This window comes from Macrobrachium nipponense, chromosome 40 (assembly GCF_015104395.2).
Source record: "Macrobrachium nipponense isolate FS-2020 chromosome 40, ASM1510439v2, whole genome shotgun sequence".
NCBI lineage: Eukaryota > Metazoa > Arthropoda > Malacostraca > Decapoda > Palaemonidae > Macrobrachium > Macrobrachium nipponense.
The window spans coordinates 30,147,575-30,175,415 of record NC_061101.1 but is presented as its reverse complement, the minus strand read 5'-3'; the positions used below and the strand labels follow the sequence as shown (position 1 = coordinate 30,175,415).

The 27,841-nt window shown below is 39.5% G+C and overlaps 2 protein-coding genes across 9 annotated transcripts in view; one reads left to right on the top strand and one right to left on the bottom strand.

Annotated features, from left to right (window-relative positions):
- LOC135212056 (heparan sulfate 2-O-sulfotransferase pipe-like) overlaps positions 1 to 1,176 on the top strand; it is a 441,937-nt gene extending 440,761 nt beyond the window's left edge. For all 6 annotated transcript variants that reach the window (XM_064245393.1, XM_064245391.1, XM_064245392.1 and 3 more), the window contains one exon: positions 836 to 1,176. In XM_064245393.1, the coding sequence (XP_064101463.1) occupies positions 836 to 1,101 (266 nt within the window). In that variant the 3' untranslated portion in view covers positions 1,102 to 1,176. The remainder of the gene's footprint in view (positions 1 to 835) is intronic.
- A 1,040-nt stretch (positions 1,177 to 2,216) lies between these two features.
- Positions 2,217 to 27,841, bottom strand: part of LOC135212053 (MPN domain-containing protein CG4751-like) — a 73,066-nt gene continuing 47,441 nt past the window's right edge. For 2 of the 3 annotated variants that reach the window (XM_064245382.1, XM_064245380.1), the window contains exons 7-11: positions 27,041 to 27,161; positions 26,683 to 26,810; positions 26,148 to 26,305; positions 22,862 to 22,954; positions 2,217 to 6,328 (exon numbers count right to left, since the gene is read on the bottom strand). In XM_064245382.1, coding sequence (XP_064101452.1) covers positions 4,922 to 6,328; positions 22,862 to 22,954; positions 26,148 to 26,305; positions 26,683 to 26,810; positions 27,041 to 27,161 — 1,907 coding nt within the window. In that variant the 3' untranslated portion in view covers positions 2,217 to 4,921. The remainder of the gene's footprint in view (positions 6,329 to 22,861; positions 22,955 to 26,147; positions 26,306 to 26,682; positions 26,811 to 27,040; positions 27,162 to 27,841) is intronic. The other variant, XM_064245383.1, reaches the window with a different exon arrangement.

Sequence of the window (27,841 nt, the reverse complement as noted above, 5' to 3'; positions counted from 1 at the left end):
CATTCAGGGAAGTGAGAATCACAAGAGCACTCTTTGCAAGAAATATAGTGCTGATTTATCACCAAAGGCAACATAAAATGACGAGGTTAACCATGAACCTCAACACAACATTGTTCCTGTCTGCTCTCCATCGAGACAAAGAAGCACAAAAAGGCACCAATAACACAAGAATGCACTTAGAATGGTTAATAATTCATAGTAAAACATCAAAATACAAAGGAAACAGTTGGCACATGCAAAAAAAAAGAGACTGCAAGAAACATATCTGAACTTTATTACAGAAGGACAATGGGTAGTGTCAGTTGGCTGCCAATGGGCATCACCCTACCCCCATCTCCTGCTGGTGCTTGTGCCTTGTTTAGTCAGTATATGGCTGGCCCAGTGCATGCACAGAAGTTTACTCCTTAGATGAAAGGCATAGTGCTTGTATCCCCATAGGAACAAATATAAATTGTATGCCTACATAATTTTTAAGAGCAATTTAACAGTAATGATAATTGTACAGTGGGGATATCTTACCTGGAACCAACTATAATTATAACTAAAATATGTCAGTAATTTAGGAAATGAGGGAAGGTGAAATCCAATAAGCAAACTTAACTTACCATTGGAAAAAACAATTTGATGATAAAGAGAGCTTTGCATCAGTTAGCACACAAGTGCCTTGTCAGAAGAAACAATCGGCATTATTACATAAATAATACAGCCTTGCCACCTGTTTCTTGGTAGTCTAGTTTTCTGGAAAATGAAACCTGTGTTAATAGACTGGAAATTTCACTGACTTCTTTTTAGAGTAATAATTCAAAATTTAACAAGTGAATTTTTCTGTTTTCAGAGTTTCAGAATGAAAGGATGGTGAACAAGAATCCCAAAAAATACAAAGAAGTTAGTGAAGAAGTGAGGACTGTCTTGAAGAACCGAATGGCTTTAGAATATGAATTATACGAGTTCCTTAAGCAGAGACTTCACAGGCAGTACCTTGCTGTTGCTGATATTCTTATGAAACCTACCACAGAAATTCCCTCCAGATCTACAGAAAAAGTGGAACTTAGCAACTGGGATAGGCTTGATATAGAATTAGGTCGTGGCAGAAAAGATTAGTGTATATGCACAATAATTGCACAGTATAAAGACACTCATCATGAGATATGAATCCCTAATAAATTAGTGTATTTATTTTTGGTGTTAACTTCCTTACCAAATATCCAAAAACAAACCTGAAATATTTGTAAATTTTCTTACAAGAGGCAGAAAAGTAAGCATTGAAAAATTTACAAGTGGCAGGTAAGTATTGAAAGAACAGGTGAACTAAGATTAATCAAATATGTACACAAAACTTTTGCTCTAAGAATAAAAAATTTCATACACACCAACTTTCTAGGAGATTCCTGATGGAGTACCATAAAGAATGGTATTTTGTTACACTACATAAATTATTCTAATTCCACAGCAGGTCAGTTGTAAATTATTCAGTCAATTTCCATCTTTAACACCTGACAAAACTCTGCACTATCAACAGATACTATGAATATACATTAATGTACATGCAGTAGTTCTATGTGTAACCATGAAAGAAGCATTGAACTCAAGAAATCCTGTACTTCTATAATGGATATATGTTTTCCAATCTTCAGTCTGCATGGAAAGATAACTCATGGAACAAAGTTCAGCCAATCTTCAATCTGTATCGAAAGATAACTCAAAAAATGTTTTCTTGAAATTTCATCAAAATCTTCTCCTAGATAGTACACAGACACACACAGATAATAGATTTCAGGCATACTTGCCAAGCACTGGCGCAACTATGGTCATTCAGCGCTTAAAATCATACATTAATTTAACTAAAATTCATCAAAACTATAATCAAGATGAAAAACTTTTTCCACAATATATATTATATATATATAACTAAAATTCATTAAAACTATAACTTAATATAAAAAAAAATTGTCCAAAAAAACATTCTAATAGTACAAATTAAATCTGTAAAATCTGTAAACAAAGTTACTTTTCTTTAAAAACAGCATTGGTTTACCAATACCACAATTATCATCAAGTACCTCACTTACATAGACCTGCCATAGAGTGAGGTAACTTGCCACCGTGCAAGGAATAGGAGAACTACCCAGGTCGGCAGCAATATTAAGCCCACACAGAGGTAGGTAAAGACATTGCCGCCTCCCAACTTTGCACAGGTAATAAATACATAACCTCTCTAAACTTCCTGTTTTCAACATATATTTCACTTAAATTTTATAGGTCTGCAAATGCAATAAAAAATATTGCTTACATATTACCGTCCTTGGATACATTGACCCACATTATGAAACTATTTATAACTATATTCTACATCTGCCAATACAATACTGTATAGTATATGAAAATTCCTACCCTTAAAAGACACAATTCACTAATGTTAGTCTTTCCAAATAAATCCACAAAAATGTTAATCTCAGAAGCTGAAATAATTGACACAAGGTTTGGTACAACAATCGTCATAAAACCTATCTAATTAATCAAAAATTGCAATAATTTTGATGTCCTTGTTCTGGCAGAAGGTAGTGTACTACAATTCTGCTTTCCGGTAAAGCATCTAGAAAATAATTTCAAACACAATTTAAAAAGGGGCATGGTGTAAGCCTGTGACAATTAAGTTAAATACAATTTAAAAAGGGGCATGGTGAAAGCCAATTAATATTTAGGCGAAGTAAATGTTGGAAAATACTGGAATGGGGCAATGCACATGTACATTGAATCTTCATGCAGGACAATCGATTGTTGTTGAGCTGAATGTAACAATATTATACCGTGTTATAATGCAACAAAAAGAGCATTACATCAATAAATAAATGCATTACATGGAAAAAGATGTTCTTATATTATATGTTGAGAATCCAATAGGCAAATTTTATACAGGTCTTAGAGCTTAGGTATATAGAAGAGAAATTCCTTTAAATTAGCATTATATCAATATAAAATTCAAAGGCCCGCAGAAATACAAATACTCAAAGTTTAAAAAACTTTACATTACAAAAATATTTTGCTAAAAAATTGTGTTTAACTTACCAACCTATCAATTAACGTACACTAGCCCAAGTTTGTGGGTCTTAACTATTTCTACAAACTCTATTCTTAATTATGAGGGAGAAGACTCCACTTGCTCACTGGCAGTACCACACATACACTTGAGATTATAAAGCTTTTTCTTAGACTAAGCCAATTTAAGCAAACCTTTCTCCTTTCCCATTACTTTGTTTTTTGTTTTTTCTTCCCTTTCTCACAAAAGATCTCTCTACAGCTTGTGTCTACAGATTTTATAGCTTTTTGTACATTTTAATGTAACAGAAATTGATCAGTAATTGACCACAAATGGTGTTTTGGTGCTTTTATTCTGCATCATTATGCAGATTTTATCTGCAAGGCCTTCTAGCAGATATAAATGCCCTTGCTGCATCTGTTTATTTCACTGGATGCCATACCACTGTACTGCTCTCATTAGTCAAACACAGCTTCTTTAACAGTGGATGTCATGCTTCAGGTCTCGAATGGCCTAGATGTCTAGACCTTTGCCATGTCTGGGCTTCTGAGACAGGTCCTTGTGAAGTTTAAGAATTAAGGTCACGCATGGAGGTTAACCAGCCCAGTCCCAGAGGGACCGACTTCTAAAATGTTATAGCACCAGTCATTACCACCTCTTGCATAACCACTACCAATTACCTTTCACTGGAAAGTGGAAATGGTTTGATACTTGGTGAATCCGACCCAAAAGGCAAATGTACGAAGACCCAAAAAACATGCATTTCTCCTAGCCTTGAGAGCTTCATACCCTGTTGGGAAAAGTTTCTCACTCCAGCTTCATACCCTTTTGGGAAAGACTTTCTCATTCCATCTCTTAAGTAGTCTTCTTGGCTCTCATTTTCCCCGAAAGTTCATTACCAAGACTCAGCCTTTTGGCAAAATGTAGCTTGTTCATGGACTTGCTGCTATTCCTGGAATGCTTTCCTCTTCCAATGAAGATTGTCTTCTTTGTCCAGTAACGGCCATCAGGTTGTTTCGCCAACAGACGCCATCTTTCAAGAATTCTCTTTTCCAACTTTCCCTTCGTGCAGGTCACAAGTATTTCTGTTTTGAAAAATTCTTTGACAAATGTACCACTGATGACAAACTTCACTTTCAGGTTATACCTTTGTCCCTCTATTTAATCATGCACTCTTTCACAATATACACTGAGCCAGGAACTGTGATGGTAAGCAACTGTTTTGTTTGGTTAATATGGTCTACTGCACATTAGTTTCTGTATCTAAATGTCTTACAAATACAGAATCCTTGTTTTATTGCATGCTCAAGCTTTTGACTTTATTAAAGCACTGGGTTCCTTCCTAAATTCAAGCCCAAAAGCTATTGAACCTCATGTACAAAGTAGTTAGTTTCACTGCATCTACAGCAGCTCAATCCTTCCCCTAAATTGTGATTAGAGATGCAAATGATAGCTTTGTCAATCTAACACCTAAATTTTTTTTAAACAAAACTAATTTTTCAAGACAACCCCTGCTCATTTCTTTGCAGCCATAATTTAAACTAAAGAGGTGATATTCCTAATGAAGTAGAATGCAAAGTCCAGAGGCATGTGTGTGGTACTGCCAGGCAGCCAGCATATAATCTTTAAATGGGGGAATGGAATGTCTGGGATTATAGACTCATGAATAGGAGTACTTTAAATCATAGTTTTGTGCTAAAAAATCACTTTTGTTTCAAGAAAAAATTCAGTTATCCTGCTCTACATTTATCTTCAAAATTTTTAAATACATATGATTTTTAAATTCAGAATAGTGTACAATACTCTACCTTCAAGGAGTCTAAAACTAAAAAAAGTTTGTCATGAAAGTGTTAATAACTTGTGACTCCAGGAAAATTAATTTTTTTAAATGTTCTGTGACTGAGAAATCTGTGCATCTATATCCATTGCTTGTAAGTCATCTTGATGAAGCTGATGTAACTGTTGGGATTGTGATGATGGTTGATGTATTTGTGAATTTTGTAACAACTGTAAAGGTTGAGGCTGCAGTTGTAAAGATTGTGACTGCTGATGCAACTGTAAGGGCTGCGTCTGCTGATGATGTTGGATGGACTGTGACTGTTGATGCAATGATTGCGGTTGTGACTGAGGCTGTTGATGCATATGTTGAGAGTGAGAAGGTGTATGCAAATCTTGGGACTGTTGTTGCAATAGGTCCTGGGACTGCAACTGCTGATGACGCTGCTGAGATGGTTGCTGCTGATGCATTGGATGAGACTGTTGCTGCTGATGTAACTGAAGAGACTGTGATTGCTGATGAGGCTGAGACTGCTGATGTAACTGATGTGATAACTGATGAGAAGACTGCTGATGTAAGGAATGAGACTGATGGGATGACTGTTGCATAGTTTCACTCAGTCTTTGTGTCCATCGGTCATTAGGAATGCTTTCAGGATATTCTGAGACTACTTCTGGTTCATCCTCTGGCTCTATATTGCCACCAGTACTTTCCTCTGATAAAACTGAAGACTTTGGATCTTCTTGCACATATGGCTCTGAGCTTGATGGCTCAAATGTTGAAGAACTAATGGTGAAATGTTGCTGGTGGTAATCTGGTGGAGGTTCAGTGTATTCAAGAGGTTCCTCAGAAATTTCATCTTGATCATAATCTGATAGTTTTTCCTGTGATTTTGTTCTGTAATCATCAGCATAATAATCATTTTGCTGAGTTAGTTTATGGTTCTGTTCCTGATATGCTGTATCATCCTGTGGAGGCTGATATGGTGGTGGATGGAACTGTGACTGATATGGTGGTGGTTGGTAAGGAGGCGGGCTTTGCTCACGGTAGGTGATTGGCTGAAATTCTGGCTTTGGTTCTGGCTCTGGAGTAGTATTTTGTGGAGATTCTCCCCTAGGGGACTTTTCATGTTCTTGATTATAGGTTACATCCATCTGCTGAACTGTAGGAGGGCTTGTATCCCCACCTCTTCCTGGTGGTTCAGAAGCTGAGTCTACAGTACATACACTATTTGGAGGTGATATAGTTTGAATACGTTCTTCGTTCACTGCTTCTGAGAGCATTTCTGCAGCTGCTGGTGCTGAAGTGCTAGACACATCATCGTCAAGTGGAACAACTTCTGGAGAGTCTGGTGGTTTCACGTTAGATAATGGTGTTTTCGGCTTTGAAGGTGGTGGAAGGGACAGTGGGGGTATGTTAGCTTCATTCACAAAGTTCTTCAACTCCAAAAGCTTGGCTAGATATTCTATTAATGGTCCATAGTGGTCTTTTGGAACACACATCTTAATAGCAGTCTGAAAAGAAACAAAGGACCTTAAGAACAGGTACTGAAAGATTACTTTGTTATCACATTGTAGTTTTCATGTGTACAATGTCAAGTAAAATTATATTTGCACATTTCAAATATTCTCATTACAGCTAAGAAAAACATTGCTTGTAAGCCTATAAATTCTAAAACAAAAGAAACAGTGGTGAATACAGTTTTCTGATATTATGAATAACTATGAATAGAATTTCAGCTATGTAAAGTATGTAGAATCCTGTCACATAGCACTAAAAAAGAAGTGACGCTAATAAAACCATGATAACCATAATATGCAAAGGGGAAATATGTGAGGTGGAAAAATTATTCACTACTTGGACAGCAACCAAATGCACTAGCGAGTTCCTTAAGCAAAGGCAAAATGCATTTTTCATTAACGCTCAGTTGAGATTCATACTTTAAATGTAAAATACTATCATCATACTATACTTTACAAAAGATATTACTTTTACATTTTAAAAGCATAATAAATTAATTATTTATGCTTTTTAAATGTAAAAGTAATATCTTTTTGTAAAGTATAGTATTATTATAGTTGTGTTTTAAAGTAATTACTATCATTTACCTTTTCCGTCAATGTAGTATACAATACGGGTAACATTTTACTTACGGACATTGTTGCCTTCAGCACCGTGACACAAAATTGATTTCTATGAATGTCATCATCTGGAGGTGTGTATGTGTATTTAAGAATTTCTTTTGCTGAACAAGAGTAGCTCAAATTAACAAATTATTTGCAGCATATAAACTAATAAACTGCACTGCCTTTTCTTTTACAGTCTCTCCTAGACCCTATTTAATAATATAACAACTTTTTTAAGATAATTCCCCAACTACAAATTATATTAATATTATAATGAACTAAAGAATTTTATATAATAGAAAAAATACTCAGCCTATGACTGTGGCCACTAGCCAACTGATGTTCACTTGGCAGCCAGAGACTATTGTTAATTTACCGCACAGTCCTAACCTACTTGTGTCCACTAAAAGCATTTAAACTTTCTGCACCCAGTTATCAGATCTATGTGAACAAAATATAGTGATGCTGATAAGCAGAATGAGGTCAATGTTGGCTATAAAATTTTATTGTTCATATGCAGAACATACCTTCTGTCTTAACATTAGGATATATCTTCTGGCACCAGCTGGAAACAAATTAAAAACAATAAATAATTGTATATACAAGGAATCTGTGGCATCTGGCATCTAAAGCAGTGGTTCTCAAGTGTGGCCACGGTGGCCAATGGGCAAATTTAATGCGGCCACCAAGGGAAATTTAGTGATCTTCAATGGAAAAAAGAATTCAAATGAGAGAGAGAGAGTGCTTGTCTGCTACCACTTGATGAAGGGGCCAATCTGAGCCTAGGATCTGATACCGACGATTGAGTTTGTCTGTGACCACATTCCGTTTGCCTGGGATATACCTGGCTGAGAGCTCTACCGAACTGCTGACAGCCCACTGGTGAACCTCGACGGTCAAGGCATTAAGTTCACGAGAAACCAGGCCTCCCTGCTTGTTCACATAGGCTACCACCGTGGTGTCATCCGACATGAGAATGACAGAATGACCTTCCACTTTCTCCCGAAACTCCTTCCGACCCAGGAAGGCTGCCTTCAACTCCAAGACGTTGATATGTTGCTGTTTGTCCTCCAAACTCCAAATGCCTGATGCAATGACGCCGCCTAAATGAGTCCCCCAACCTGTGAGGGAGGTGTCTGAGAACAGAAGGAAATCCGGTGGAAGAGAACGCAGAGGGACACCCTTCAAAAGATTCCAGCCGTCCAACCACCAACAAAGGTCTCTTTCACTTCCAGAGACAGAGGAACCTTTAACAGGGGTGAGTCCCCCGCCAGAGACCAGAATTCTCCCAGTCTCCATTGCAGAGACCGAAGATGAAGACGCCCATGAGGGACCAGCTTCTCTAGGGAAGACATCACTCCCAGAGGAACCTGACACTGATGAGCTGACTGATGTGGTTCCGACAGAAAGTCGCGTGCCACCACTCGCAACTTCTCCAATCTCTGATCCAACGGAAAAACTTTTGAAACTGTCGTATCGATGACCATGCCCAGGTAGAGAATCCTTTGACTGGGTACGAGGTTTGACTTACCCTGGTTGACTATGATGCCCAGTTCCAAACAGAACCGAGTAGACGATCCCTGTCCTACAGCAGCTTTTCCCTGGAAACTGCCAAGACCAAACAATTGTTGAGGTACCCCAGCAAACGGATCCCCTGAGCATGGGCCCAACTTGACATGAGAGAGAAGACCCTTGTGAACACTTGAGGGGCTGTTGTCAGCCCGAAGCATAGGACTTTGAACTCAAGACCTTGTCCCCAAGAGAGAAGCGAAGGAACTTCCTGGACGTCGGATGAATAGGGATTTGGAAGTAAGCATCCCTTAAGTCTATCGACAGCATGAAGTTGCCTTCCCTCACGGCTGCCAACACTGAACGCGGGTTCTCCATCTTGAACCGTGTCTTCTTGATGAAGTGATTCAAGGTGGATAAGTCGATCACAGGTCTCCAACCTCCCGATGCCTTGGGCACCAAGAAGATGTGACTAAAATCTCGGAGACGCACGCACCACTTCCTCTATCGCATCCTTGTCCAGTATCTTCTGCACTTCCTCCCGAAGAGCCAAGAACTTCAGAAAATCTGGAGGATATGCCTTCCTGAGCTGCAGCTTGTCCCACAGAGGAGGAGAAAAGTCGAATGCCAGTAGGTACCCCCCACGAAGGACATCTACCACCCACTTTTCCACCCCATAACTCTGCCACTCGGCCCAATGGCCGACCAGGCAGCCCCCCACCCGTGGCACAGGAGAGGAAGAGGCGCCTAACCTACCGACGGCCCCCTTTACCTCTGCCCCTTGGGCCCCTTCTTGGCTTAAAGGAACAAGAGCAAAAAGGATGTTGGTCCTCTGACCTAGGCAGAGTCGAACGGGAAGGCCTTGATGAAATCGAACTCCTTGACGGCCTACCAGGCGACGATCTTCTTGACTGCTGCTGGACAGGGGGAGGGGGAGGAGCCAGATGTCTCCGAGGACGAGACTCCAACTTAGACACGGCCTGGTGCACCAGTCTGTCTTTGGTGTCAGCCCGGCGCTGGTCTATTGCATTTTCCAGCTCGGTCCGAGGAAACAAAAATTGGGACTCTAACAGATCCCCGTTTCTCAATGCCAGCAAGGACTGTGTGTCAACTGATCTCTCTATCCTAGATAAAGCTTCGTCTCTTCTAATCGGGAGAAGGTTAGCCCATAAATTAACACTGAAGTGAACCATATATGAAAACACCTTGCCTCTGGACTGCAACAGACTGGCAAGTGAGGATGCACTCACCAACCCTTCGGGGGGACCTGTCAGAAGCTATCTTGGCAATGACCACAGACCAGAAGTCCAGCCAAGAAACCGTCTGCAACATGGAGGCTGGCGTAGATTCCAATGGTGAGGCATCCTGTGGAGACAGGGACAGAGCCACCGACCTCACCTGCTCCAAAGTCAATCCCGGCTTCAGGCAAATGACGTCACAAGTGGTGATGATGTCACAGCTTCCCCTCGGTCCAAAGGGCAAGTAGTCGCCATGGCTTCCCTACAACTCGAAGAAGCAGCACAGACACTGGCAGAGCAATACAAGATGGCTGACCTCGGCTACCCACGAAGACGAGGCCAGGAGGAGGGGGGAGGGCCTGGCCAGCCTGCAGAAGGGGGTAGTGAGCCTCCAAAAAGTGCGCAAGCAACCCCTCCAAGGAGACCAAGAAGTAGCAGAAGCAGCCATAATAACAGCCCCACACACACACACACACACACACTTAACACAATCGAAACAGGCAATGAACCGGTTAACGGCCAAGAGAGGTCAACCAGAACTCTTGCCCAGGCAGTTAAGAAAAAGACTGACGCGGTGGCGTAGGTTGGTCTTTGACCACTCTTCACCCGATTTACTCATGCGTTGCCAGATATCACAAGATTCCTTGCTTTCATCTGCGTTTTAGCTGGATCCAGCTAGGCGCTAGAAATTATCCTATTGTTAAGACCGAAGGTTTGTTTGCGTATGAACATTTATTTATCATACAAAAACATACATCTCAGTGAGAGAGACCTTACTATTATTATTATTTTTATATTACTTAATATCATTTAGTCTTATTAAACTTAATACAGTATGAATCAATATTAATATTTGAAGGTTAATAATTCATTTTTGGATCGTAAAAATTTATTTTCATGAAAGTAACATCAAAATACACTAATTTGAGAATATTTATCTTCGGAAAAACCAAGAAATGAGAGAGTCCTCCCGCAAATAATTTTCAGATAAATTCCACAGAAAAATCTGTGAATAGGTGAGTCTGTGAATCTTGAGAACGCAAATACAGGGGATTAAATGTACTTCCTTCTCCAGGGTTCTACAGTCGAGTCTTCAGAGGGCCGTAGGCCACTGGCAATTGGAGGCAGGTGATAGATCTTTCAATGCTGAACCACTCCATTGGGAAGATGAGGTTCAGGATGGAGAGACCCCAGACAGTCTTGGCAGCTGTGAGGGAGAACGACTTTATGCTGTCTATAAACTTGAAGGACCCCTACTTCCTTAGATCCCCCCCCACTGATATTATGCTGCTTACATTTAATATACATATTTGAAAAATAAGTTAGAATCATTTATTTATCATACAAAAACACAACTATCAGAGAGAGAGAGAGAGAGAGAGAGAGCGAGAGAGAGAGAGAGAGAGAGAGAGAGAGAGAGAGAGAGAGAGAGAGAATTATTATTTTTATATTACTTAATATCATTTTATCTTATTAAACTTAATACAGTATTAATAAATATTAATATTTGAATAAATCATTTTTGTATCATAAAAATTCATTTTCATTGATATTATTAAAACACTAACTAATTTTTGGAATATTAAGCGTCGGAAAACCAAGGAATGAGCAAGTCCTCCCACAAATAATTTTTAGATAAATTCCACAGAAAAATCTGTGAATAGGCGAGTCCATGAATCGTGAGAACGCAAATACAGGGGATTGACTGTACTTCCTTCTCCAGGGTTCTACAGTCAAGTCTTCCTAGGGCCAAAGGCCACTGGCAATTGGAGGTGGGTGATAGATCTTTCAATGCTAAACCACTCCATTGGGAAGATGAAGTTTAGGATGGAGACACCCCAGACAGTCTTGGCAGCTGTGAGGGAGAACGACTTTATGCTGTCTATAAACTTGAAGGACGCCTACTTCCAGATTCCCATCCACCCCTCATCCAGGAAGTTCCTCCACTTCAGTCTTGGGGATCAGATCTTCCCGTTCAAAGTCCTTTGCTTCGGGTTGACAGCAGCTCCGCAGGTGTTCACAAGTCTTTACCCTAGTGTCGACGTGAGTCATGCTCGGGGGATTCAACGGTTATCTTGACGATTGGCTGGTCTTGGAAAGTTCCTGGGAAATATTGGTTCGGGATAGGAACCTTCTCCAGTTTTGTTAGAACCTAGGTATCATGATAAATCTGGAGAAATCCAACTTTCTTCCCATACAGAGGATTCTTTACCTGGAAATGGTAATAGACATGGCACCATCGAGAGTTTTCCCATCAAACCAGAGATTAGAGTTTCAGGAGAGGGTGGTCAGTCACTCCATCATTCTGATGTTGGACAACAGTACAGCGGTAGCGTGTGAGCAAACGGGGGGGCTGGTGTCTCGGCAAATTCACTCATTGACAGTCGAATTGCACCAGTGGGTAACTGACACCTCGATGGAGCTTGTGGCCAGGTACATTTCAGGCAAGAGGAATGTGGTGTCTGACAAGCTAAGTCGTTGGAGTCAAGTTCTTGATATGGATGTCTCTGTATCAGGACATTGTGGACAGGCTATTCCATCGATGGGGAAAACCCATATTAGACATCTTCGCTACTCACTTCAACAGGAAGATGGAGGTCTATTATTTTGTGGTCCCGGATCCGTTCGCTGTAGCGGAGGACGCCCTTCAGCATCCTTGGGACAATGCAGAAGTGTACACCTTCAACCCATTCTGCCTGATCCGTCATGTCCTGAACAGTGATGGGTTCCAAGAATCTCAGGATGACCCTAGTGGCTCCTTTGTGGTGCCAAGAAAAGTGGTTTCTGGATCTTCTATCTCTTCTTTCAACATTACCGAGAGAGATTCCCCCTTGGCACCACTTTCTCTCCCAACCTCATGTGGAGAGGTACCACCAATCACTAGGGTCCCTATCTCCTCATGGCTGGAGACTGTCCAATATCTCTTGTGAGTGAGAGGTTTTTCTGGCAGGGCAGCAGCCCAAATGTCCCGCTACCTAAGGAGATCTTCATCAACTGTGTACCAGGGCAAGTGGGCTGGCTATTGTGACTGGTGTTGTCAACGGAGTTTCTCTCTACTTGGAACTTCTGTTCAGCAGATAGTGGATTTTCAAATCTTTCTCAGAACAGATAAATGACTATGTATCTGCAATCAAAGGCTACAGGGCTGCCTTGGGATTTGTTCTACGTCTGAAAGACGTGGACATCTCTTCATCCTGGAAGATCTCTTATGTTGTTCAGGAGCTTTGAGCATTCTTGTTCACCTAGGGAACTGAAACCACCTACAACTTTTAAATTATATAAGGTACAGACTTCATATTTGGCATGTGTTTTTGACTACTAAGTTGATGTGTAGATATGTCAAAGTTATACTTAATAGGTCAAAGATTACACAAAACTATAGTTTTCACCATAATTTTCAACTTTACGATATTGCCTTCATATATGACATGCATACTCCACTTAGAAAGCCCTTGTGCAGAGCAAAGTCAAATACAGGGCCACACTCAAGGGTCAGAAAGTCAAATACCCGTTTAACCTTGGCCGTTACCTTCGAACTATACTATATGTAAAAAAGACACTTCATATTTTGCATGAGTTTCATATTTGGCTAATGTGCAGAATAAGGTCAAAGACAAACTTGAAGGTAAAGGGTCAAGTTTGTTCGTCTGCTTTAAGTCATGAATAGGTTTCAAGGAAAATCACCAAAAATTAGGCCTTGTAACAGGTAACAAATGATTACATATTGGGAGAGAAAGGAATGAAACTTACCAGGGGTTGATTGTTAAGTTTCAGCAAAAGTTTGTGGTCGACTATATTTCCTATTATCTCTACTTTAAATAAAACAGTACTGTACAGCTAAGGCATTAGATACAGTATTACAACACATGGTTAATGTTTATCCTTTGGTGTAATTTGTCTTGTTATTGTAAGACTTGCTCTCATAGCAATTATGTAAACTCTGACGTGTTGAGAAATGCACTCCTGCAGTGCTTGGCTGAACCATCCAAGTAGGTTGAAATCTATCTGCAGTTTATTGGTAATACTTTTTGCCTCATCTTTGACTCCCCACTAACACTGGTACCCATCTACAGCTGCATCTACTGGTGGCAGCAGGCCAGCATTTAAAAAACCTTTAAACGCGCGAAGCGTAAAAAAAAAATTGTCTCCCGTGTGCCGGAGGTGTTTCGGAGTGAGCGCTGGAAGCGGAAAAAAAATATTTTTTTCAAAAAAATCACAGCGCGCTTAGTTTTCAAGATTAAGAGTTCATTTTTGGCTCCTTTTTTTGTCATTGGCTGAAGTTTAGTATGCAACCATCAGAAATGAAAAAATTATCATTATCATATATACATAATGCGATATATGATAGCGCAAAAACGAAATTTCATATATAATTGTATTCAAATCGCGCTGTGCGCAAAACGGTTAAAGGTAACAAGTTACTTTTTTTCCGTTGTAATGTACACTAAATTGCAATCATTTTGTATATAACACATTGTAAAACGATAAAAGCAACACAGAAAATATTATCACAAAATAATGCATGAATTCGTAACACGACGTAAACAAATATTTTTTTCAAAATTCACCATAAATCTAAATATTGTCCTAGAGACTTTCTAATTTCTTTCAAAATGAAGACAAATGATTGAATATTACTATACTGTAAGAGTATTAGCTTACAATTGCAGTTTTCGACCATATCTGATGAGTTAAAGTTGACCGAATGTCGAATTTTTTTATATATATATTTTTTATATGCAATTATTTCAGAAATAAGAAAAGCTACAACCTTCAAATATTTTTTGTTTTATTCTACATGAAATTGCGACATTTTCATATATAAAAACTCTATGAAATGCTAATATGAAACGGAAGCAAATATTCCGAGAATGGGACATACACATTTCGGAGATATTTGGCGGAGAATCCGCGCACGGAGGGAAGGAAAGTTTTTTTTTAAATTCACCATAAATCTAAATATTGTGCTAGAGACTTCAAATTTGTTTCAAGATGAAGATAAATGACTGAATATTACTAGACTGTAAGAGTTTTAGCTTACAATTGCGTTTTTCGACCATTTCGGTAGAGTCAAAGTTGACCGAACGTGGTTTTTTTTCTATTTATCGTGATTTATATGCAAATATTTCAAAAATGAGAAAAGCTACAACCTTCAATTATGTTTTGTTGTATTCTACATGAAATTGCGCACATTTTCATATATGAAACTTTATGTAACGGCTAATTTAAAATGGTGCAAACATTACCACAGTCGCACGTATGATTTTTGAGTTTACCGCGCGGACGTAAAGAAAAGTTATTTTTTTCATAAATTCACCATAAATCTAAATATTGTGCTAGAGACTTCCAATTTGTTGCAAAATGAAGGTAAATGATTGAATATTACTAGAATATAAGCATTTTAGCTTACAATTGCGTTTTTCGACCATTTCGGTAGAGTCAAAGTTGACCAAAGGTTGAAAATTTGTCACTTATCATTTTTTATATGAAAATATTTCAAAACTGATAAAAGCTACAAACCATGAGTTGTTTTTAGTTGTATTGTGCATGAAATTGCGCACATTTCCATATATAAAACTTTATGTAACGGCTAATTTTAAAAGGTGCAAACATTACCACAATTGCATGTATGATTTTTTTCGGAAGAGTTACTGCGCGGATGTAAGGAAAAAGTTTTTTCATAAATTCATCCATAATCGAAATATTGTGCTAGAGACTTCCAATTAGTTGCAAAATTAAGGTAAATGATTGAATATTATACTAAAATATAAGTTTTAGCTTACAATTGCGTTTTTCGACCATTTCGGTAGTCAAAGTTGACCGAAGGTTGAAATTTTGGCACTTATCGTTATTTATATGAAAATATCTCAAAACTGATAAAAGCTACAATCATGAGTATTTTTTTTGTTGTATTCTACATAAAAATGCGCACATTTTCATATATAATACTCCATGTAACGGCTAATTTAAAATGGTACAAAAATTATGTCAAAGTGACGAAATAATTTCTGAGATGTGTCACATATACTTTTTAGTGCGGTACGAAAGAAATTCGCGCTTGCGCGCCTGCGTGACGATTGTAAACAAAACAACACCTTGATCCGTGAAACTCCAAGCATCCTCCAAGGCGCGTGATTCAAGAGTTTTCGGCTGGTAGGCCTAAAAGTATTTTCCGCGAATTTTTTAAAAAACTTTTGTATGTCGACGTAAAATACATCCAGTGTGCACCCGAGAGACAAAAATGTCGACGTAAAATATGTCCAGTCGGCAGTAAAGGGTTAACTAGAAACCTTACATGCATTAACTCACATACTGTACACTGTACTAGAAGTTACTATAATTTGTATAATGTAAAGAATGGCAGTGTAAAGTTAATGCCTGTAGGATCTGTGGTTCAATCCTAGCTTTCTGACACAAGTTAATCTACCTGTGAATGGGTGCCAGCATCATCTGTAATTCAAAGATGGGGCAGAAAAGTGCTAGACATCCTACTGTATTATCCCACATCCTAGTTTGCATGTCACTTTTTACAGAGAAGTCTGTAATGCCATTCAATGGTATGAGAATGACTGACTTTGAATATCATTGTTATACGTTTGCTCAAGTGTTATAGTAATAGTGCATACAACTATCAGGGAAGAGGCAAATCTAACTTACATAGGCCTGATTAACATAAGAATTTGTTACATAGGCCTGATTAACATGATATTGTTATGATACAATAAAGTTTGTTCATACTTACCTGGCAGAATATATATATGCTGTCATTTTCTGAAGTCGACAGAATTTTAAAAACTTCCGACACACGCAGTGTTCGGCCAGGTGGTTAGTACCCATTATCCCGCCGCTGGGAGGTGCGGGTATCAGGAACCATTCCCATTTTCTATTCATAATTTTTATTTCCACTGTCCCCTGAGGGGAGGTGGTGGGTACTTGATTATATATATCTGCCAGGTAAGTATGAACAAACTTTATTGTATCATAACAATATCATTTTGTTCATGAAACTTACTTCCTGTCAGATATATATATAGCTGAATCCCACCTTTGGAGGTGGGAACGGGACAGAATAGAAGGATTTTGGGAAACAAATGCATGCAGATGATTTACATCTTGGTCCACCTGTTAGCATAGCTGACTTCGTGATTACTGTCACCCAAGTCTGCTTCTGCTTTACTAGAGTTGCCAGCGAGGTTAGAGACCTATAAAGCTGGTGCACTCCAGATGATCTGTCAACGGGGGCGTGACCACAATGTGACTAGACCCATATTGACCATACCATGAGGGCTAAGAAGTAAAATAAAATATATATATATAAATATATATATCACCACCTGACCAACCTATGCCAAAGTTAAGGTGTGTTAACTAAGGCTTAAGAGTTAAGAAGTCCGCCGTTGTCGGCGACTCAACAACTAAATTAAGAGCTCTTCCTAACCATTTTCTACAGGATAGGATGATGGTACTTCTTGCCCCCAAGATTGTGTCTGCAGACACGTATGGCCCTAGCGAGCAGCAGATCTCATATGCCATCTTCACATCTCGCAGGGAGTGTGAAGTGAACACAGAGTTGCTTCGCTAAAACATGGTACTCAGGATGTTGCTGAGTGCCATGCTCTGATGAAATGCTTCCGAGGCCGCGCCCTCACCTCGTGAGCATTCAGATAAAAAGATTTCAAATCTTTGTGCAAACACAATGAAGGAGCATTTTTTGAAAGAACTCCTTAACACTAAAAGCCAGGCTGTTCTTCGATATGGGCAGTCTGGTCTTTTTCGGAAAAACACTGCAGATTGCCCGAATGACTTCGACTTTCTTGAGTTTTATGTAGATAAAACTTGAGAGACCCGACAGGGCACAGGACTCTCTCTTGGCTCCTGCCCACTAACTTGTGCCATCCTTGATTCCAAGCTCCTGGCCCAAGGACAAAAAACGGGTTTCCATTCTTAGGCCACAACAGAAGGCTTAGAGAGCACACCGCCTTGTGTTCTCCAAAGCCAAAAACTTGTGACGATGGCTTAAAATCTCACTAACCCTCTTTGTCCGTATCTAGGGTGGTTAGAAGAAGGCCTTCCTGATCACATGCAAGAAGTTAACAGGTAAGAGAGGTTCGAATGCTTTGACATCAAGAACTTCAGACTACGTCTAAGTTCCATATTGAAAGCTTCGATCTGGACATGCACAGTCAGTCCGTCTGTACTAAAGTCAGGTGACCGACCAGTTGACCAGTCAGACGAATCAAGGACAGCAAGGCTGTACCCTGAAGACCATAAGGCACTATTCTTCGCTGAAGGATGAGTGTCTGACTGCCTGGGCGATTCAATCTAAGCAAACCTTGGGGGTGTATCAACGCAACCCAACGTCGTCAGGCGAATCAACTCCTGACTCGAGCTTTCTTGGTGCCAGGAGAAAGGAGCGAGGAGCAAAAAGGCGATTCAGTCCCGAAGGAAGAATGCCTGACAGCCCAACCTGGTCTCATGTTACACGATCATCGGGGGTGTATAAACGCAACCGACTTCGTCAACAAGAAATCAGGGCTACTATATGTCGCCTGATCTCGCACGAGTGTCTGACTCCGAGAAAACAGTGAGACAAAAAGTAGATGGTGAGCGAGATTCGAGATTCCACAGAACTCAAAGATCGTGAAGGGCTTTATTGTTTGACAGACGCAAATCTCTGAGCCCAAAGGCCGTCAACAACATATTTGCGTATTCTTTAATAGTTGTGACTGCCAGCTTATCCCATTCTTCAGACGGAAATGGAAGACGGTAATCTTATCCTGTCAAACATCTCGATCTAGGCCTGAACGTAGTCAGACTCAGAGCGGAGAGGTTATAGGTACCTTTCGAGTTAGAGTAGACGACTCTCTCGGAAAGGTCCTTGGAAAGTGAACTAGGAAGTATGTGACCTCTGTGAATCCAGGATCCTGAGGGCCAACATGGGGCGATCAGCGTCCTTGTCGCTCCCTGTGACGTCATAAATCCTCTTATTACATTCCTAAGCGATTGAAAAAGGGGAAAAGAGACTAAACATCCATCCCCGTTCAATATCATAGGATGGCATTTAATGGTACCGATCCCGGATCGAGAATAAGGGAGCAGAGAAGAAGAAGCCTCTTCGTCCTCAACATATCGAACCTCTAGAGGATCGTTACATTCTACGCCTGTTGTTATAATAGGCTCTTTCTCGTAAACTCGAACAGGGACCGAGAGAAGATACTTCTTAAGATATGAGAGAGCTGTGGAATATCAGAGTTGATCTGGACCACTGGTTCCCAAAAACTCGTTTCGAGGACTGGAGGGACTACCGAATCGCTTTTACTTCTTTCAGATTAAGATCCAGGACATCTGAAACCCTATCCAGATGTCCGGCACCTTCTTTCTATCACCTCAGGTGATAGACGCACTGAGAGATGTTCAGAATCATTCCTAGATCTTGAATAATATTTCAGTTTCCCGGTTGGAAAAAACTGTGATCTGAATTGCAGTCTATTCGGGAAACAACTTCTTCAGGAAGGAAATGGTCCCCAGCAAGCTCATCCATTCCCTCCCCAGAGTATGCTACTTCCCTAATAAGGCTGCGCTTGCCTAAGCAGGAGAGCATATAAAAGTGCAATGTTGCGGTAGACTCGTAGTTCTATACCGTGCAGTAACGAGCACCGAAAGGATTAAGAGATAACTCTGTTGAACATAGTAGGCAAAAGGAATGCAACGTTTATTTCATTCACGTAAGAAATCCTTCAATCTTAGGCTAAAGTCCGTGATTGTAGGACAGAGATAGAGTTAGTCAGTCAATCCCGCAGGAGAGACGTAACCGGCAGCACAGAGATACGATTAGTCAGTCAATCCCGCAGGAGAGAGAGACGTAACATACTGCGCATGACGCGCACGATCTGTTACTGGATCGGTTGGGACACTTGGACTGGAGTCTGGAGGACAGAACTGCAGACACAGCGTGACAGCAGCAGCCAGCAGCTTACGAATGTCGTCTCTTAACTTATGTCTGGGTTGCCAGCTACCCTATTCTACGAAGAAATAGGTCCGTTATTTTTTTGAGCAGAAAGACTCTCAAGCTGGGCTATTTAAGCGAAACAGAAAACGCTAAAAATATATAGATGCGTTTGTGTCGTCAGAACACTACCATACAACGGTAAAAGATAATCGGAAACTCCTGGAAGGCTGCAGGGAGTAACGATTAAATGTCCTTAAAATAGACAATAGACCTCTCGGTTGCCATCCGAAGAGGTAACTACAGCAAGCGTATATGACTTGAACCAACCAGAAAATAAAATAACGCAAGGCAAAATATGAAATTATATCACAATAAGTTTGTTCATACTTACCTGGCAGACATATATATAGCTGAATTCGGAAATACAGCTACATACATATCTGACAGGCAAGTTTCATGAACAAAACTTAAGAGAATCGAAGCAGTCAGCTCAAGCTTCTTATGGTTATTGGACATAAGCGTTCATTGACGTAGTCTACAGTCTATTTCTTGTACGAGTCTGCGAATGACGAATGAGAGCTCTTCCGAATCTTGCAATAAGAGCTTATTCGCTTACGCAATATCAAGTTAATGAGATGTTTTGTCAATGAGAACTAACCCATTTACGGGACAAAGAGATATTTTGTCAATGAGGGGATACCCACTTACACTTGACAAAAACGATAGTATATTGTCAATGGGGGAAAGTCACTGAATTGACAAAACGTAATCCAGGAAGTCGAGCATTTTATTTTTCCGATTCCTGTCCTCAAACGAGGAAGGGGCAAGAATCCTGTTAAGAGACTGGGCTTACGGCAGTAGAACGACGCTGTTCAATTCGCGAGCGTAGTCCCGACTAGAAACTAACAAAAACCATCATCTGAAAAACCCTTCAGATGGGCTAAAAAGCTTGCAAAATTGTCCTGGGAAGAGGAGAAATTCTCCAACCAGCTTCCTCTCCCTTATCACAACTAATGCCTGCTAAAAGCTTAAAATTTATTGGCAGTATGGCAAAGGAAGTCCTGTCTTGCGCTTTCCTGAAGAGCGTCTTTTGATGAGTGCCTTTGCAAGAATCCTACTGACGTTACCGAGAGTCCTGACGTGCAGGACATCGAGCCTTTACATAACCCGTAACTGCCTTATCGCAAAGTCCTTTCCTTAACTCCATCCACCTTTGCGAAAAGCAATATAATATTGACAGAGACCTCTTGAATTCACGAAACCCGAGGTCTTGCTGGGTTTCGAAGACGAAGTTGTCTGTTCACTTTAAGCTTCCTCCGAAGCACTGCTTACTTCACATTCTTTGCATGTGAGGTATAAGGTATCACCGAAGGTAGAGGTAAAAATTCTTGAGGCCCCCGAAATCGTAAACAAGAGCTAGAAGAGTTCAACAGAAACGTTCAGCCAGGCGACACACCTGGCGTGCGCTGGGCGCGCGCGCTCGGCGTCCACTGGCGAGCAGCGAGCGCGCTCGGCGTACCACTGGCTTGCGCTCGGCGTCCACTGTGCGCGCTGCTTGCACCCGTGCGCGCCTGGCGTCCATCCGAACGTCCCGTCCAAGCCGCTGCGTCAAAAGAAGCGAGCAGAAAAGCGTCACGCTCCTGACAGGCGTCAAACAAGCGAGATACATTTCGGAGAGAAATCCGACTGCACGAAACAGTCTCAGGAGAAGGGTTGATCGTGTGAGAATACGAGGGCGACTGGCGAGGGAACGCCTTCTTATTCTCACAGTAACAAAGCTCGGACGTCCGCTCTCAAAGCGTCTGCTACTAAGACTTCTTTTTCATATTTCTCGGTGGAAAGACGTACACGTGATCAGGCGACGTTCGCCTTCTTACTTCTCACTGGAACGCATAACGAGAGAGAGAGGACGTGAGCGTCCTCTTCTATAAAGCTTCTATTTAGAGGCGAGAGTCCTTCCGAAAGCTCCAACCCCTGCGCGGGGAGGACGCGTTCGGAGGACGAGAAGCAATCCTTCAGGATTCGTGCACGTGCACGCACTAAGGCAGTCTGGGGATTTTCATCAGAAACTGCCGAAGGCACGCCAGATCGGTGGGGGTTCCTCGTAACCCTCCTTCGGCTTTCGACATGCTCTCTCCCCGGGTCCTGGGAGTCAAGCAGAGGTCCAGGCCTAGAGGCGAAATAAGGCCGATCTGACGCACTCCACTACACAAGGGGCACTGTCACTGCACTTAGCCACTTCATATTGCTCTCTAAAGCAAGCACTTTCGATTCTAAGATACGAATCGAAGGAGTATTAGAGAAAGGGCAATAACCTCTACAGACACTGTTTAGGGCCCGAGGCAACATTACAGGGTTATGAGAAACAATAACAGTAGCACTCTTCACAACAATGAAAGGAGAGCGATCACCTCTCGCAGACATATTCATAACCCGTAGGCTATACTACAGGGTTAGGCAAAAAAAAAGTCTACAGGAAGGTTAGCAGGTTCACTACCCTGACTTTTGTTTACTGATTAATTGCGTATACGAATCATACGTTTTCCTTACGGAATTAGACATGTTTACTGATTAATTGCGTACATACGAATCATACGTTTTCCTTACGAATTAGACATGTTTACTGATTAATTGCGTTACATACGAATCATACGTCTTCCTACGGAATTAGACAAAGTCTCACACTCCTTACATGACAAATCTCGACAAAGAAGCAAGACTCATACCCCTCGTGCATACCAAGTGCGGATCTACCGAAGCTTTCGGTAGCCACACCCTATCTTTGCAGACAACACCCTCTGAAACTAGCCTAACTAGATTCAGATATCTTATGCAAAAATGAATCAAATTCAAATCAATTTAAGATAGCGTATGTCTAGCCACAAATCCAAGTAAATAAATTAAAAGACAATTAGGATACTTAGCGGCAATGAAGTTTCCAAAATCTAAGACGGAGGTACTGGAAACAGGTGTTTCCAGCACCGGCGACAGAAAAATTATGAATAGAAAATGGGAATGGTTCCTGATACCCGCCTCCCAGCGGCGGGAATGGGTACTAACCACCTGGCCGACCACTGCGTGTGTCGGAAGTTTTTAAAATTCCTGTTCGGACTTCAGAAAATACAGCTATATATATATTGACAGTAAGTTTCATGAACAAAATAAGAATTTGTTATATATACCTGATTAACATAAGAATTTGTAGAACAGAAACCCTACTCATACCTTCAGTTTATCCCAATATGTATATCGATCTTGGAATATATCGGTGAAAATCACACTGTCAGGGGAATCCTTGTAGTACCGCACACATTTATGCTGCAAGAGATGAAGTTTGATCAATAAATCAGAAATTATACAAAAAGCAACTTTCAATGCTTCCAAGAAGCTTGAATTGGAGGATTCTTAAATTCTGTTGATACCAGTCAATATTACAAGTTATAGTTCTCCTATTCAAAGCAGTAACAAGTATGTTTACCATTGTTGTAGCACAGTACAAACTACGTATATAGTAATACCAAACCAAATGCAATGACATAATAAAAATGAGAAGCTCTTTAATGTTTTTTGTGTTGATCTTTCTTGTTTATTAAGTTTCATTTATTTTAGAGATCCTCTATCATTTCTTGCTTTATTTATTATTAGTAGTTGGTACAGTCTCTCAGGAGCATTTAAATGAGAAGCAGTGCAAGTTTCTTCCATCATTCACACTAGAACGATACAGTAACAATTATAAATTTAACAATCAGGACTACGAATCGAAAAATGAAGTTTCGTTTGACCGCGACAGCTCTGGGAATCTGACCTCTTTCTCCCTATAATTCCTTTTTTCTGACTCGTGCTCTGCTTCCAGAGTCTTGGAGGTCCACCTTCAAAGCGGTATTTTGTTTCAGTGGTTATATAACATTCGTTGATGTTATCTAATCACTGGCCCCCTTGAGTTGACTATTGTTAATCCCTTCTCTTGAGGATGGAGCTGGTGACATCACTGGAAGTCTTCAATTTCTGGTGAAAGTTGAAAGATTACGCCACATGTGAAACAGGTAGGCAATTTTTAATAGTTGCAATGAGATAAAAATTTTGTGCGCCTCTCTATCTCTCTTATATTTATGCTATTCTTAAGTGACATTCTCCTAGCTACCACTACATTAGCTAACTATCAGATCTCACAGGGCTGGCCCAAAGGATTAGAATGAAATACAGTTTAAGCCACAGGCCCAGCATTCAGCATGGTGATGAATGAAAACAAAATTCTTTTTATTTAGACCTGCACAAAGGCATATGCTTTTACACTGGAATTCATGCACACAAATACATTTACTAATTTCAATACACACACTTGTGCACACACATACAAAGTAATAATAAAATTCAGACTAAGTTACCAACAATTTAAATTTTTAAAAATTTATTTAATGCCCTAAGGGGTTTTGTATTTTCATTACTTACTTATTTTTTATATTTTATCAGATAAATTACAGTTCATGAATGTTAAAATTGGAAGATTGAAAATGTAGATTTTGACAAAAATTTCTCTCATCGATTATTTCCAAATGTTGATAATCACTGTTGGACAGTTATATTTTGGAAATTCACATAACACGTTTACTATTATCACTTAGCATTCTGAGCATTCGGACTGTTTATTAAGTGTCCATGTGTGAAATGAGTATGGCCTATTCAAAGAAGCATCAGAATTACTTGTGTGTGCCCCTCTCTCTGATGTGGTGACCTCCATTTTCCAATACAGGATTTTATGTTTCGATTTTTTTATAGTTATAGGTTCCTTATTCTATACATTTTGCCATTATTTGCAATAGTATAATTGTTTTTATAATATCTTATCATAGAGCTGTCATGTTACTAATGCTGTCCAGCAATATTAAATACAATTGTGATAAGATGCTATGGATTGGTGGATCTTATCATAAATAGAGGTACATGCCAAAGTTCCAGCTGCTGTCATTTGTGCAACAAAATCTCACTTTTGATGCTGATTTTGCAAGAACTCACTCTCCATGACTTGTTAAAGCATAATCGGATAACCTTTTGGTGCAAGAGAATCTGTCATTTATAATTATGGCAGATGAGAGTATCTCAGTTCCTCAGAAAATTCTTGTGTTTTTTGTAGTAACGTAAGAGCACAACTTCCTGTAACTGTAACTGATAATTTATTTGTCAATGCAATGGCCACCAACAAAATATGTACCAAGGGTGAGACCTCTCACTTGATGCAAAGACTGATGACTATACGTAATTAAAATGAGATCCATACAATTTTCATCTAAGAGTTCAAGAGAAGCATATTTATGGAAGATAAAAACAGGTCCATACCAAACAGCAAAATTTGGTACAGAGCTAATCTACAACTTGCAACAGTAAAGCAACAACTTTTATTATCCCCTAGAAAAAAAAAGAAATCTAGCCAAGGGAGTGGGGGAGGACAGTGGAGAAATTTGCTTATCACAATACACTGCATTAAGTTTAACATTATTTAGGTTACCACTCTAGTGTGGCTCATCATCTATTTTATACATTTCAAGGTTTGGAAGCTGTAAGTAATGAGTTGACAACTACCATGTCTAAGAGGTGAATAACCCATGATAAACAAATTTCAATTCTCACATGAAGTAATTTGTCATATAGAGCATTCTTCATAAACTAACGTTTTCACAGTGAAAATATGAAATCTATTCCTTCACTAATGAATACAGAGATCTTTAGTGGATACAGATGACTACTAGGAATTACTCTCTCTCTCTCTCTCATTCTCTCATCTCTCTCTCTCTCTCCTCTCTCTCTCTCTCTCTCTCTCCTCTCTCTCTCTCTCTCTGTGTATTATAAATAATTTACTAATTTTCACTCATTGTCATCCTGAATGCTGGGCCTGCGGCTTAAACCGGTGGAATTTTCATTCTAATCCTTTGGGCCAGCCCTGTGAGATCTGATAATTAGGTAAGTGGTCAGGTTCAACTATTTTATTAATAATAATAATAAGGTGAAAAAGCTTCTCATACTTATCATGTCATTGTATTTGGTTTGTTATTAGTGTGTATTGTCAGCAGATGGAATTGTCTTAATGTTAAAACAAAGGCTTGGAATTATTTTAAAATTTACAGCTAATTTTTCACATATTGTAACAAGGTCAAGTTACCTAACGAATGACCACAAGTTATCTGGCAAGTAAATGGGAGAAAGCAATACAGCAGGGGGCTGAAGAGATGCTTCAAAATTCTTCACCAAATGACGCATCCAATGCTATTATGTTAGTTTTATCAGGAGGTTTTGTTTCAGTACATGTATATTTGTTGTGAGCTTTATATACTATTTACATGTGCATTTTCCTGATTTTCATATTTGGGAATTCTATTCTGTACATGTTTGCTAGTCAAGTTAATAGCTCTTCTCTTGTTCCTTAAGAATTATGCATATAAAGAATTATAATAATCATTAATAAAAGACACTGGCTAAGCTTAATATGCTCTTAAATTAGGACAAAAAAAAAACCTACCACATGTACCAGTGCATCCTTTGGAATAAAAGCATCTTGAACAATGGTAAATTGAATGCTCATTGGTCGACCATATTCTTGTGGCTTGTGTTCAGGGGGCGGCATCACCCAAAATCCACTTGTTGTAGCACCTTGTCCTCCCCCTCTAACATAAGGAGCTAAAGGAAGAGATGAAAAATATTATCCTGGAGGATCACCACATTCGACATTATTAGTATAAGATATTAAGAAACCTATGAGTCACCTCTCTCAATTCTCATAGGGATTTCCCTACGGATTTGTTGTTGAATAGCTAAATATTTCAGCTTGGTAACACTGCAGAAGCTGGATAGCAAGGTAAGAGGATACCAAATAAAATAGACAAAGTAAAAATCAGAAAGCAATGCAATTAGGGGCTGAAGGGATACTGCAAAGGACCTTCAGTAATGCCTACAGACCAACCTGCAAGGCATACTGAAAATGGAACTCACTACCGGGCCCACTGGAATGAAAATGAAAAAGCAAAAAAGAAAAAATGGTGCTTGCAATAACTTACAAACAATAAGGCCAATGCAAGGTGTGTAACTAGCATCATTACTGCCTTTCATCTTCATCTCATATTCTAACTGAGAGTCAATATCTCGCAAGGTTGGCAGTGGTGGAGAAAATGGATGAGTATGATACCTGGAAAGAAAAAGGCCTGGGATTACTTTCAAAGAAAATAATATATTTTGTATCTAGCATTCTAATTAGCATTCAGTCTGAATGAAAACTTCTAAATTCTAAACATATAAAAAAGGGATTTATAACACTACAAAGTATGCAAATGACGAGAGTTAATCTGAAAATTAGTTATCCCAGGATCCCAGGAGTTACATAATTTAAAAGATTATCCAAGAAGATATTGTACTAACCATCCAACCAAAGAGAGATTAAGCTTTTCCATTTCATCATAAAGAGCCTTTTCCACAGTGCTACCCTTCTCACCATCACCAAGGCGACATCTTACCGGTAAGGCATGAGACACTATCAAATCTGAAAAGTAATTATATTTCAATTTAGTCACTTGATTTGTTATATATACCGTATATTTCGGCGTATAAGTCGACCCTTTAGCCCCAAAAAATCATGCCAAAATTAGGGGGTCGACTTATCTAACGGTAACAAAAAGTGAATCTTTATTATTTTGGCAGAATCCAGGCTTTACAGTTGGCTAATAATAATGACAGCCTTGTTGAGGTAACTATGTATGTAAATACCAGTATTATAAAAACATTTCACACTGTAATATGACAATAATAATACATTAGAACATCCATTACCTTAAATTAAATGAAAAAAATCAAAGTAACTTGAAGAAACCCCATCCAGCACAGCAAGTGTAAACATTGCGTAGCCATTTGTAGTACAGTAATTGGGAAGGATGCGTTCACTCTGACAGTTTTGTATTTACCGGGGTATTGTTCAAAAGATTTATGGTATGAAATCTTTTATTTACACTTTAATAAAGTTAAATAAAAAAAAATTGTATTTAATAGTAAATATGTATTTAAAATCCTTCAAAATGACTTGAGTCATCGTCACTTGAATTAAACAATTCATCAAACAAATTATCATTCACAGTTTCATCATAAGGATTCCAGTTTGAATCTGGTGAATCAACTGCAGGTTCGTTTTCCCTCAAATGAGCCTGTTTATGCCATAGAAGAACCAAT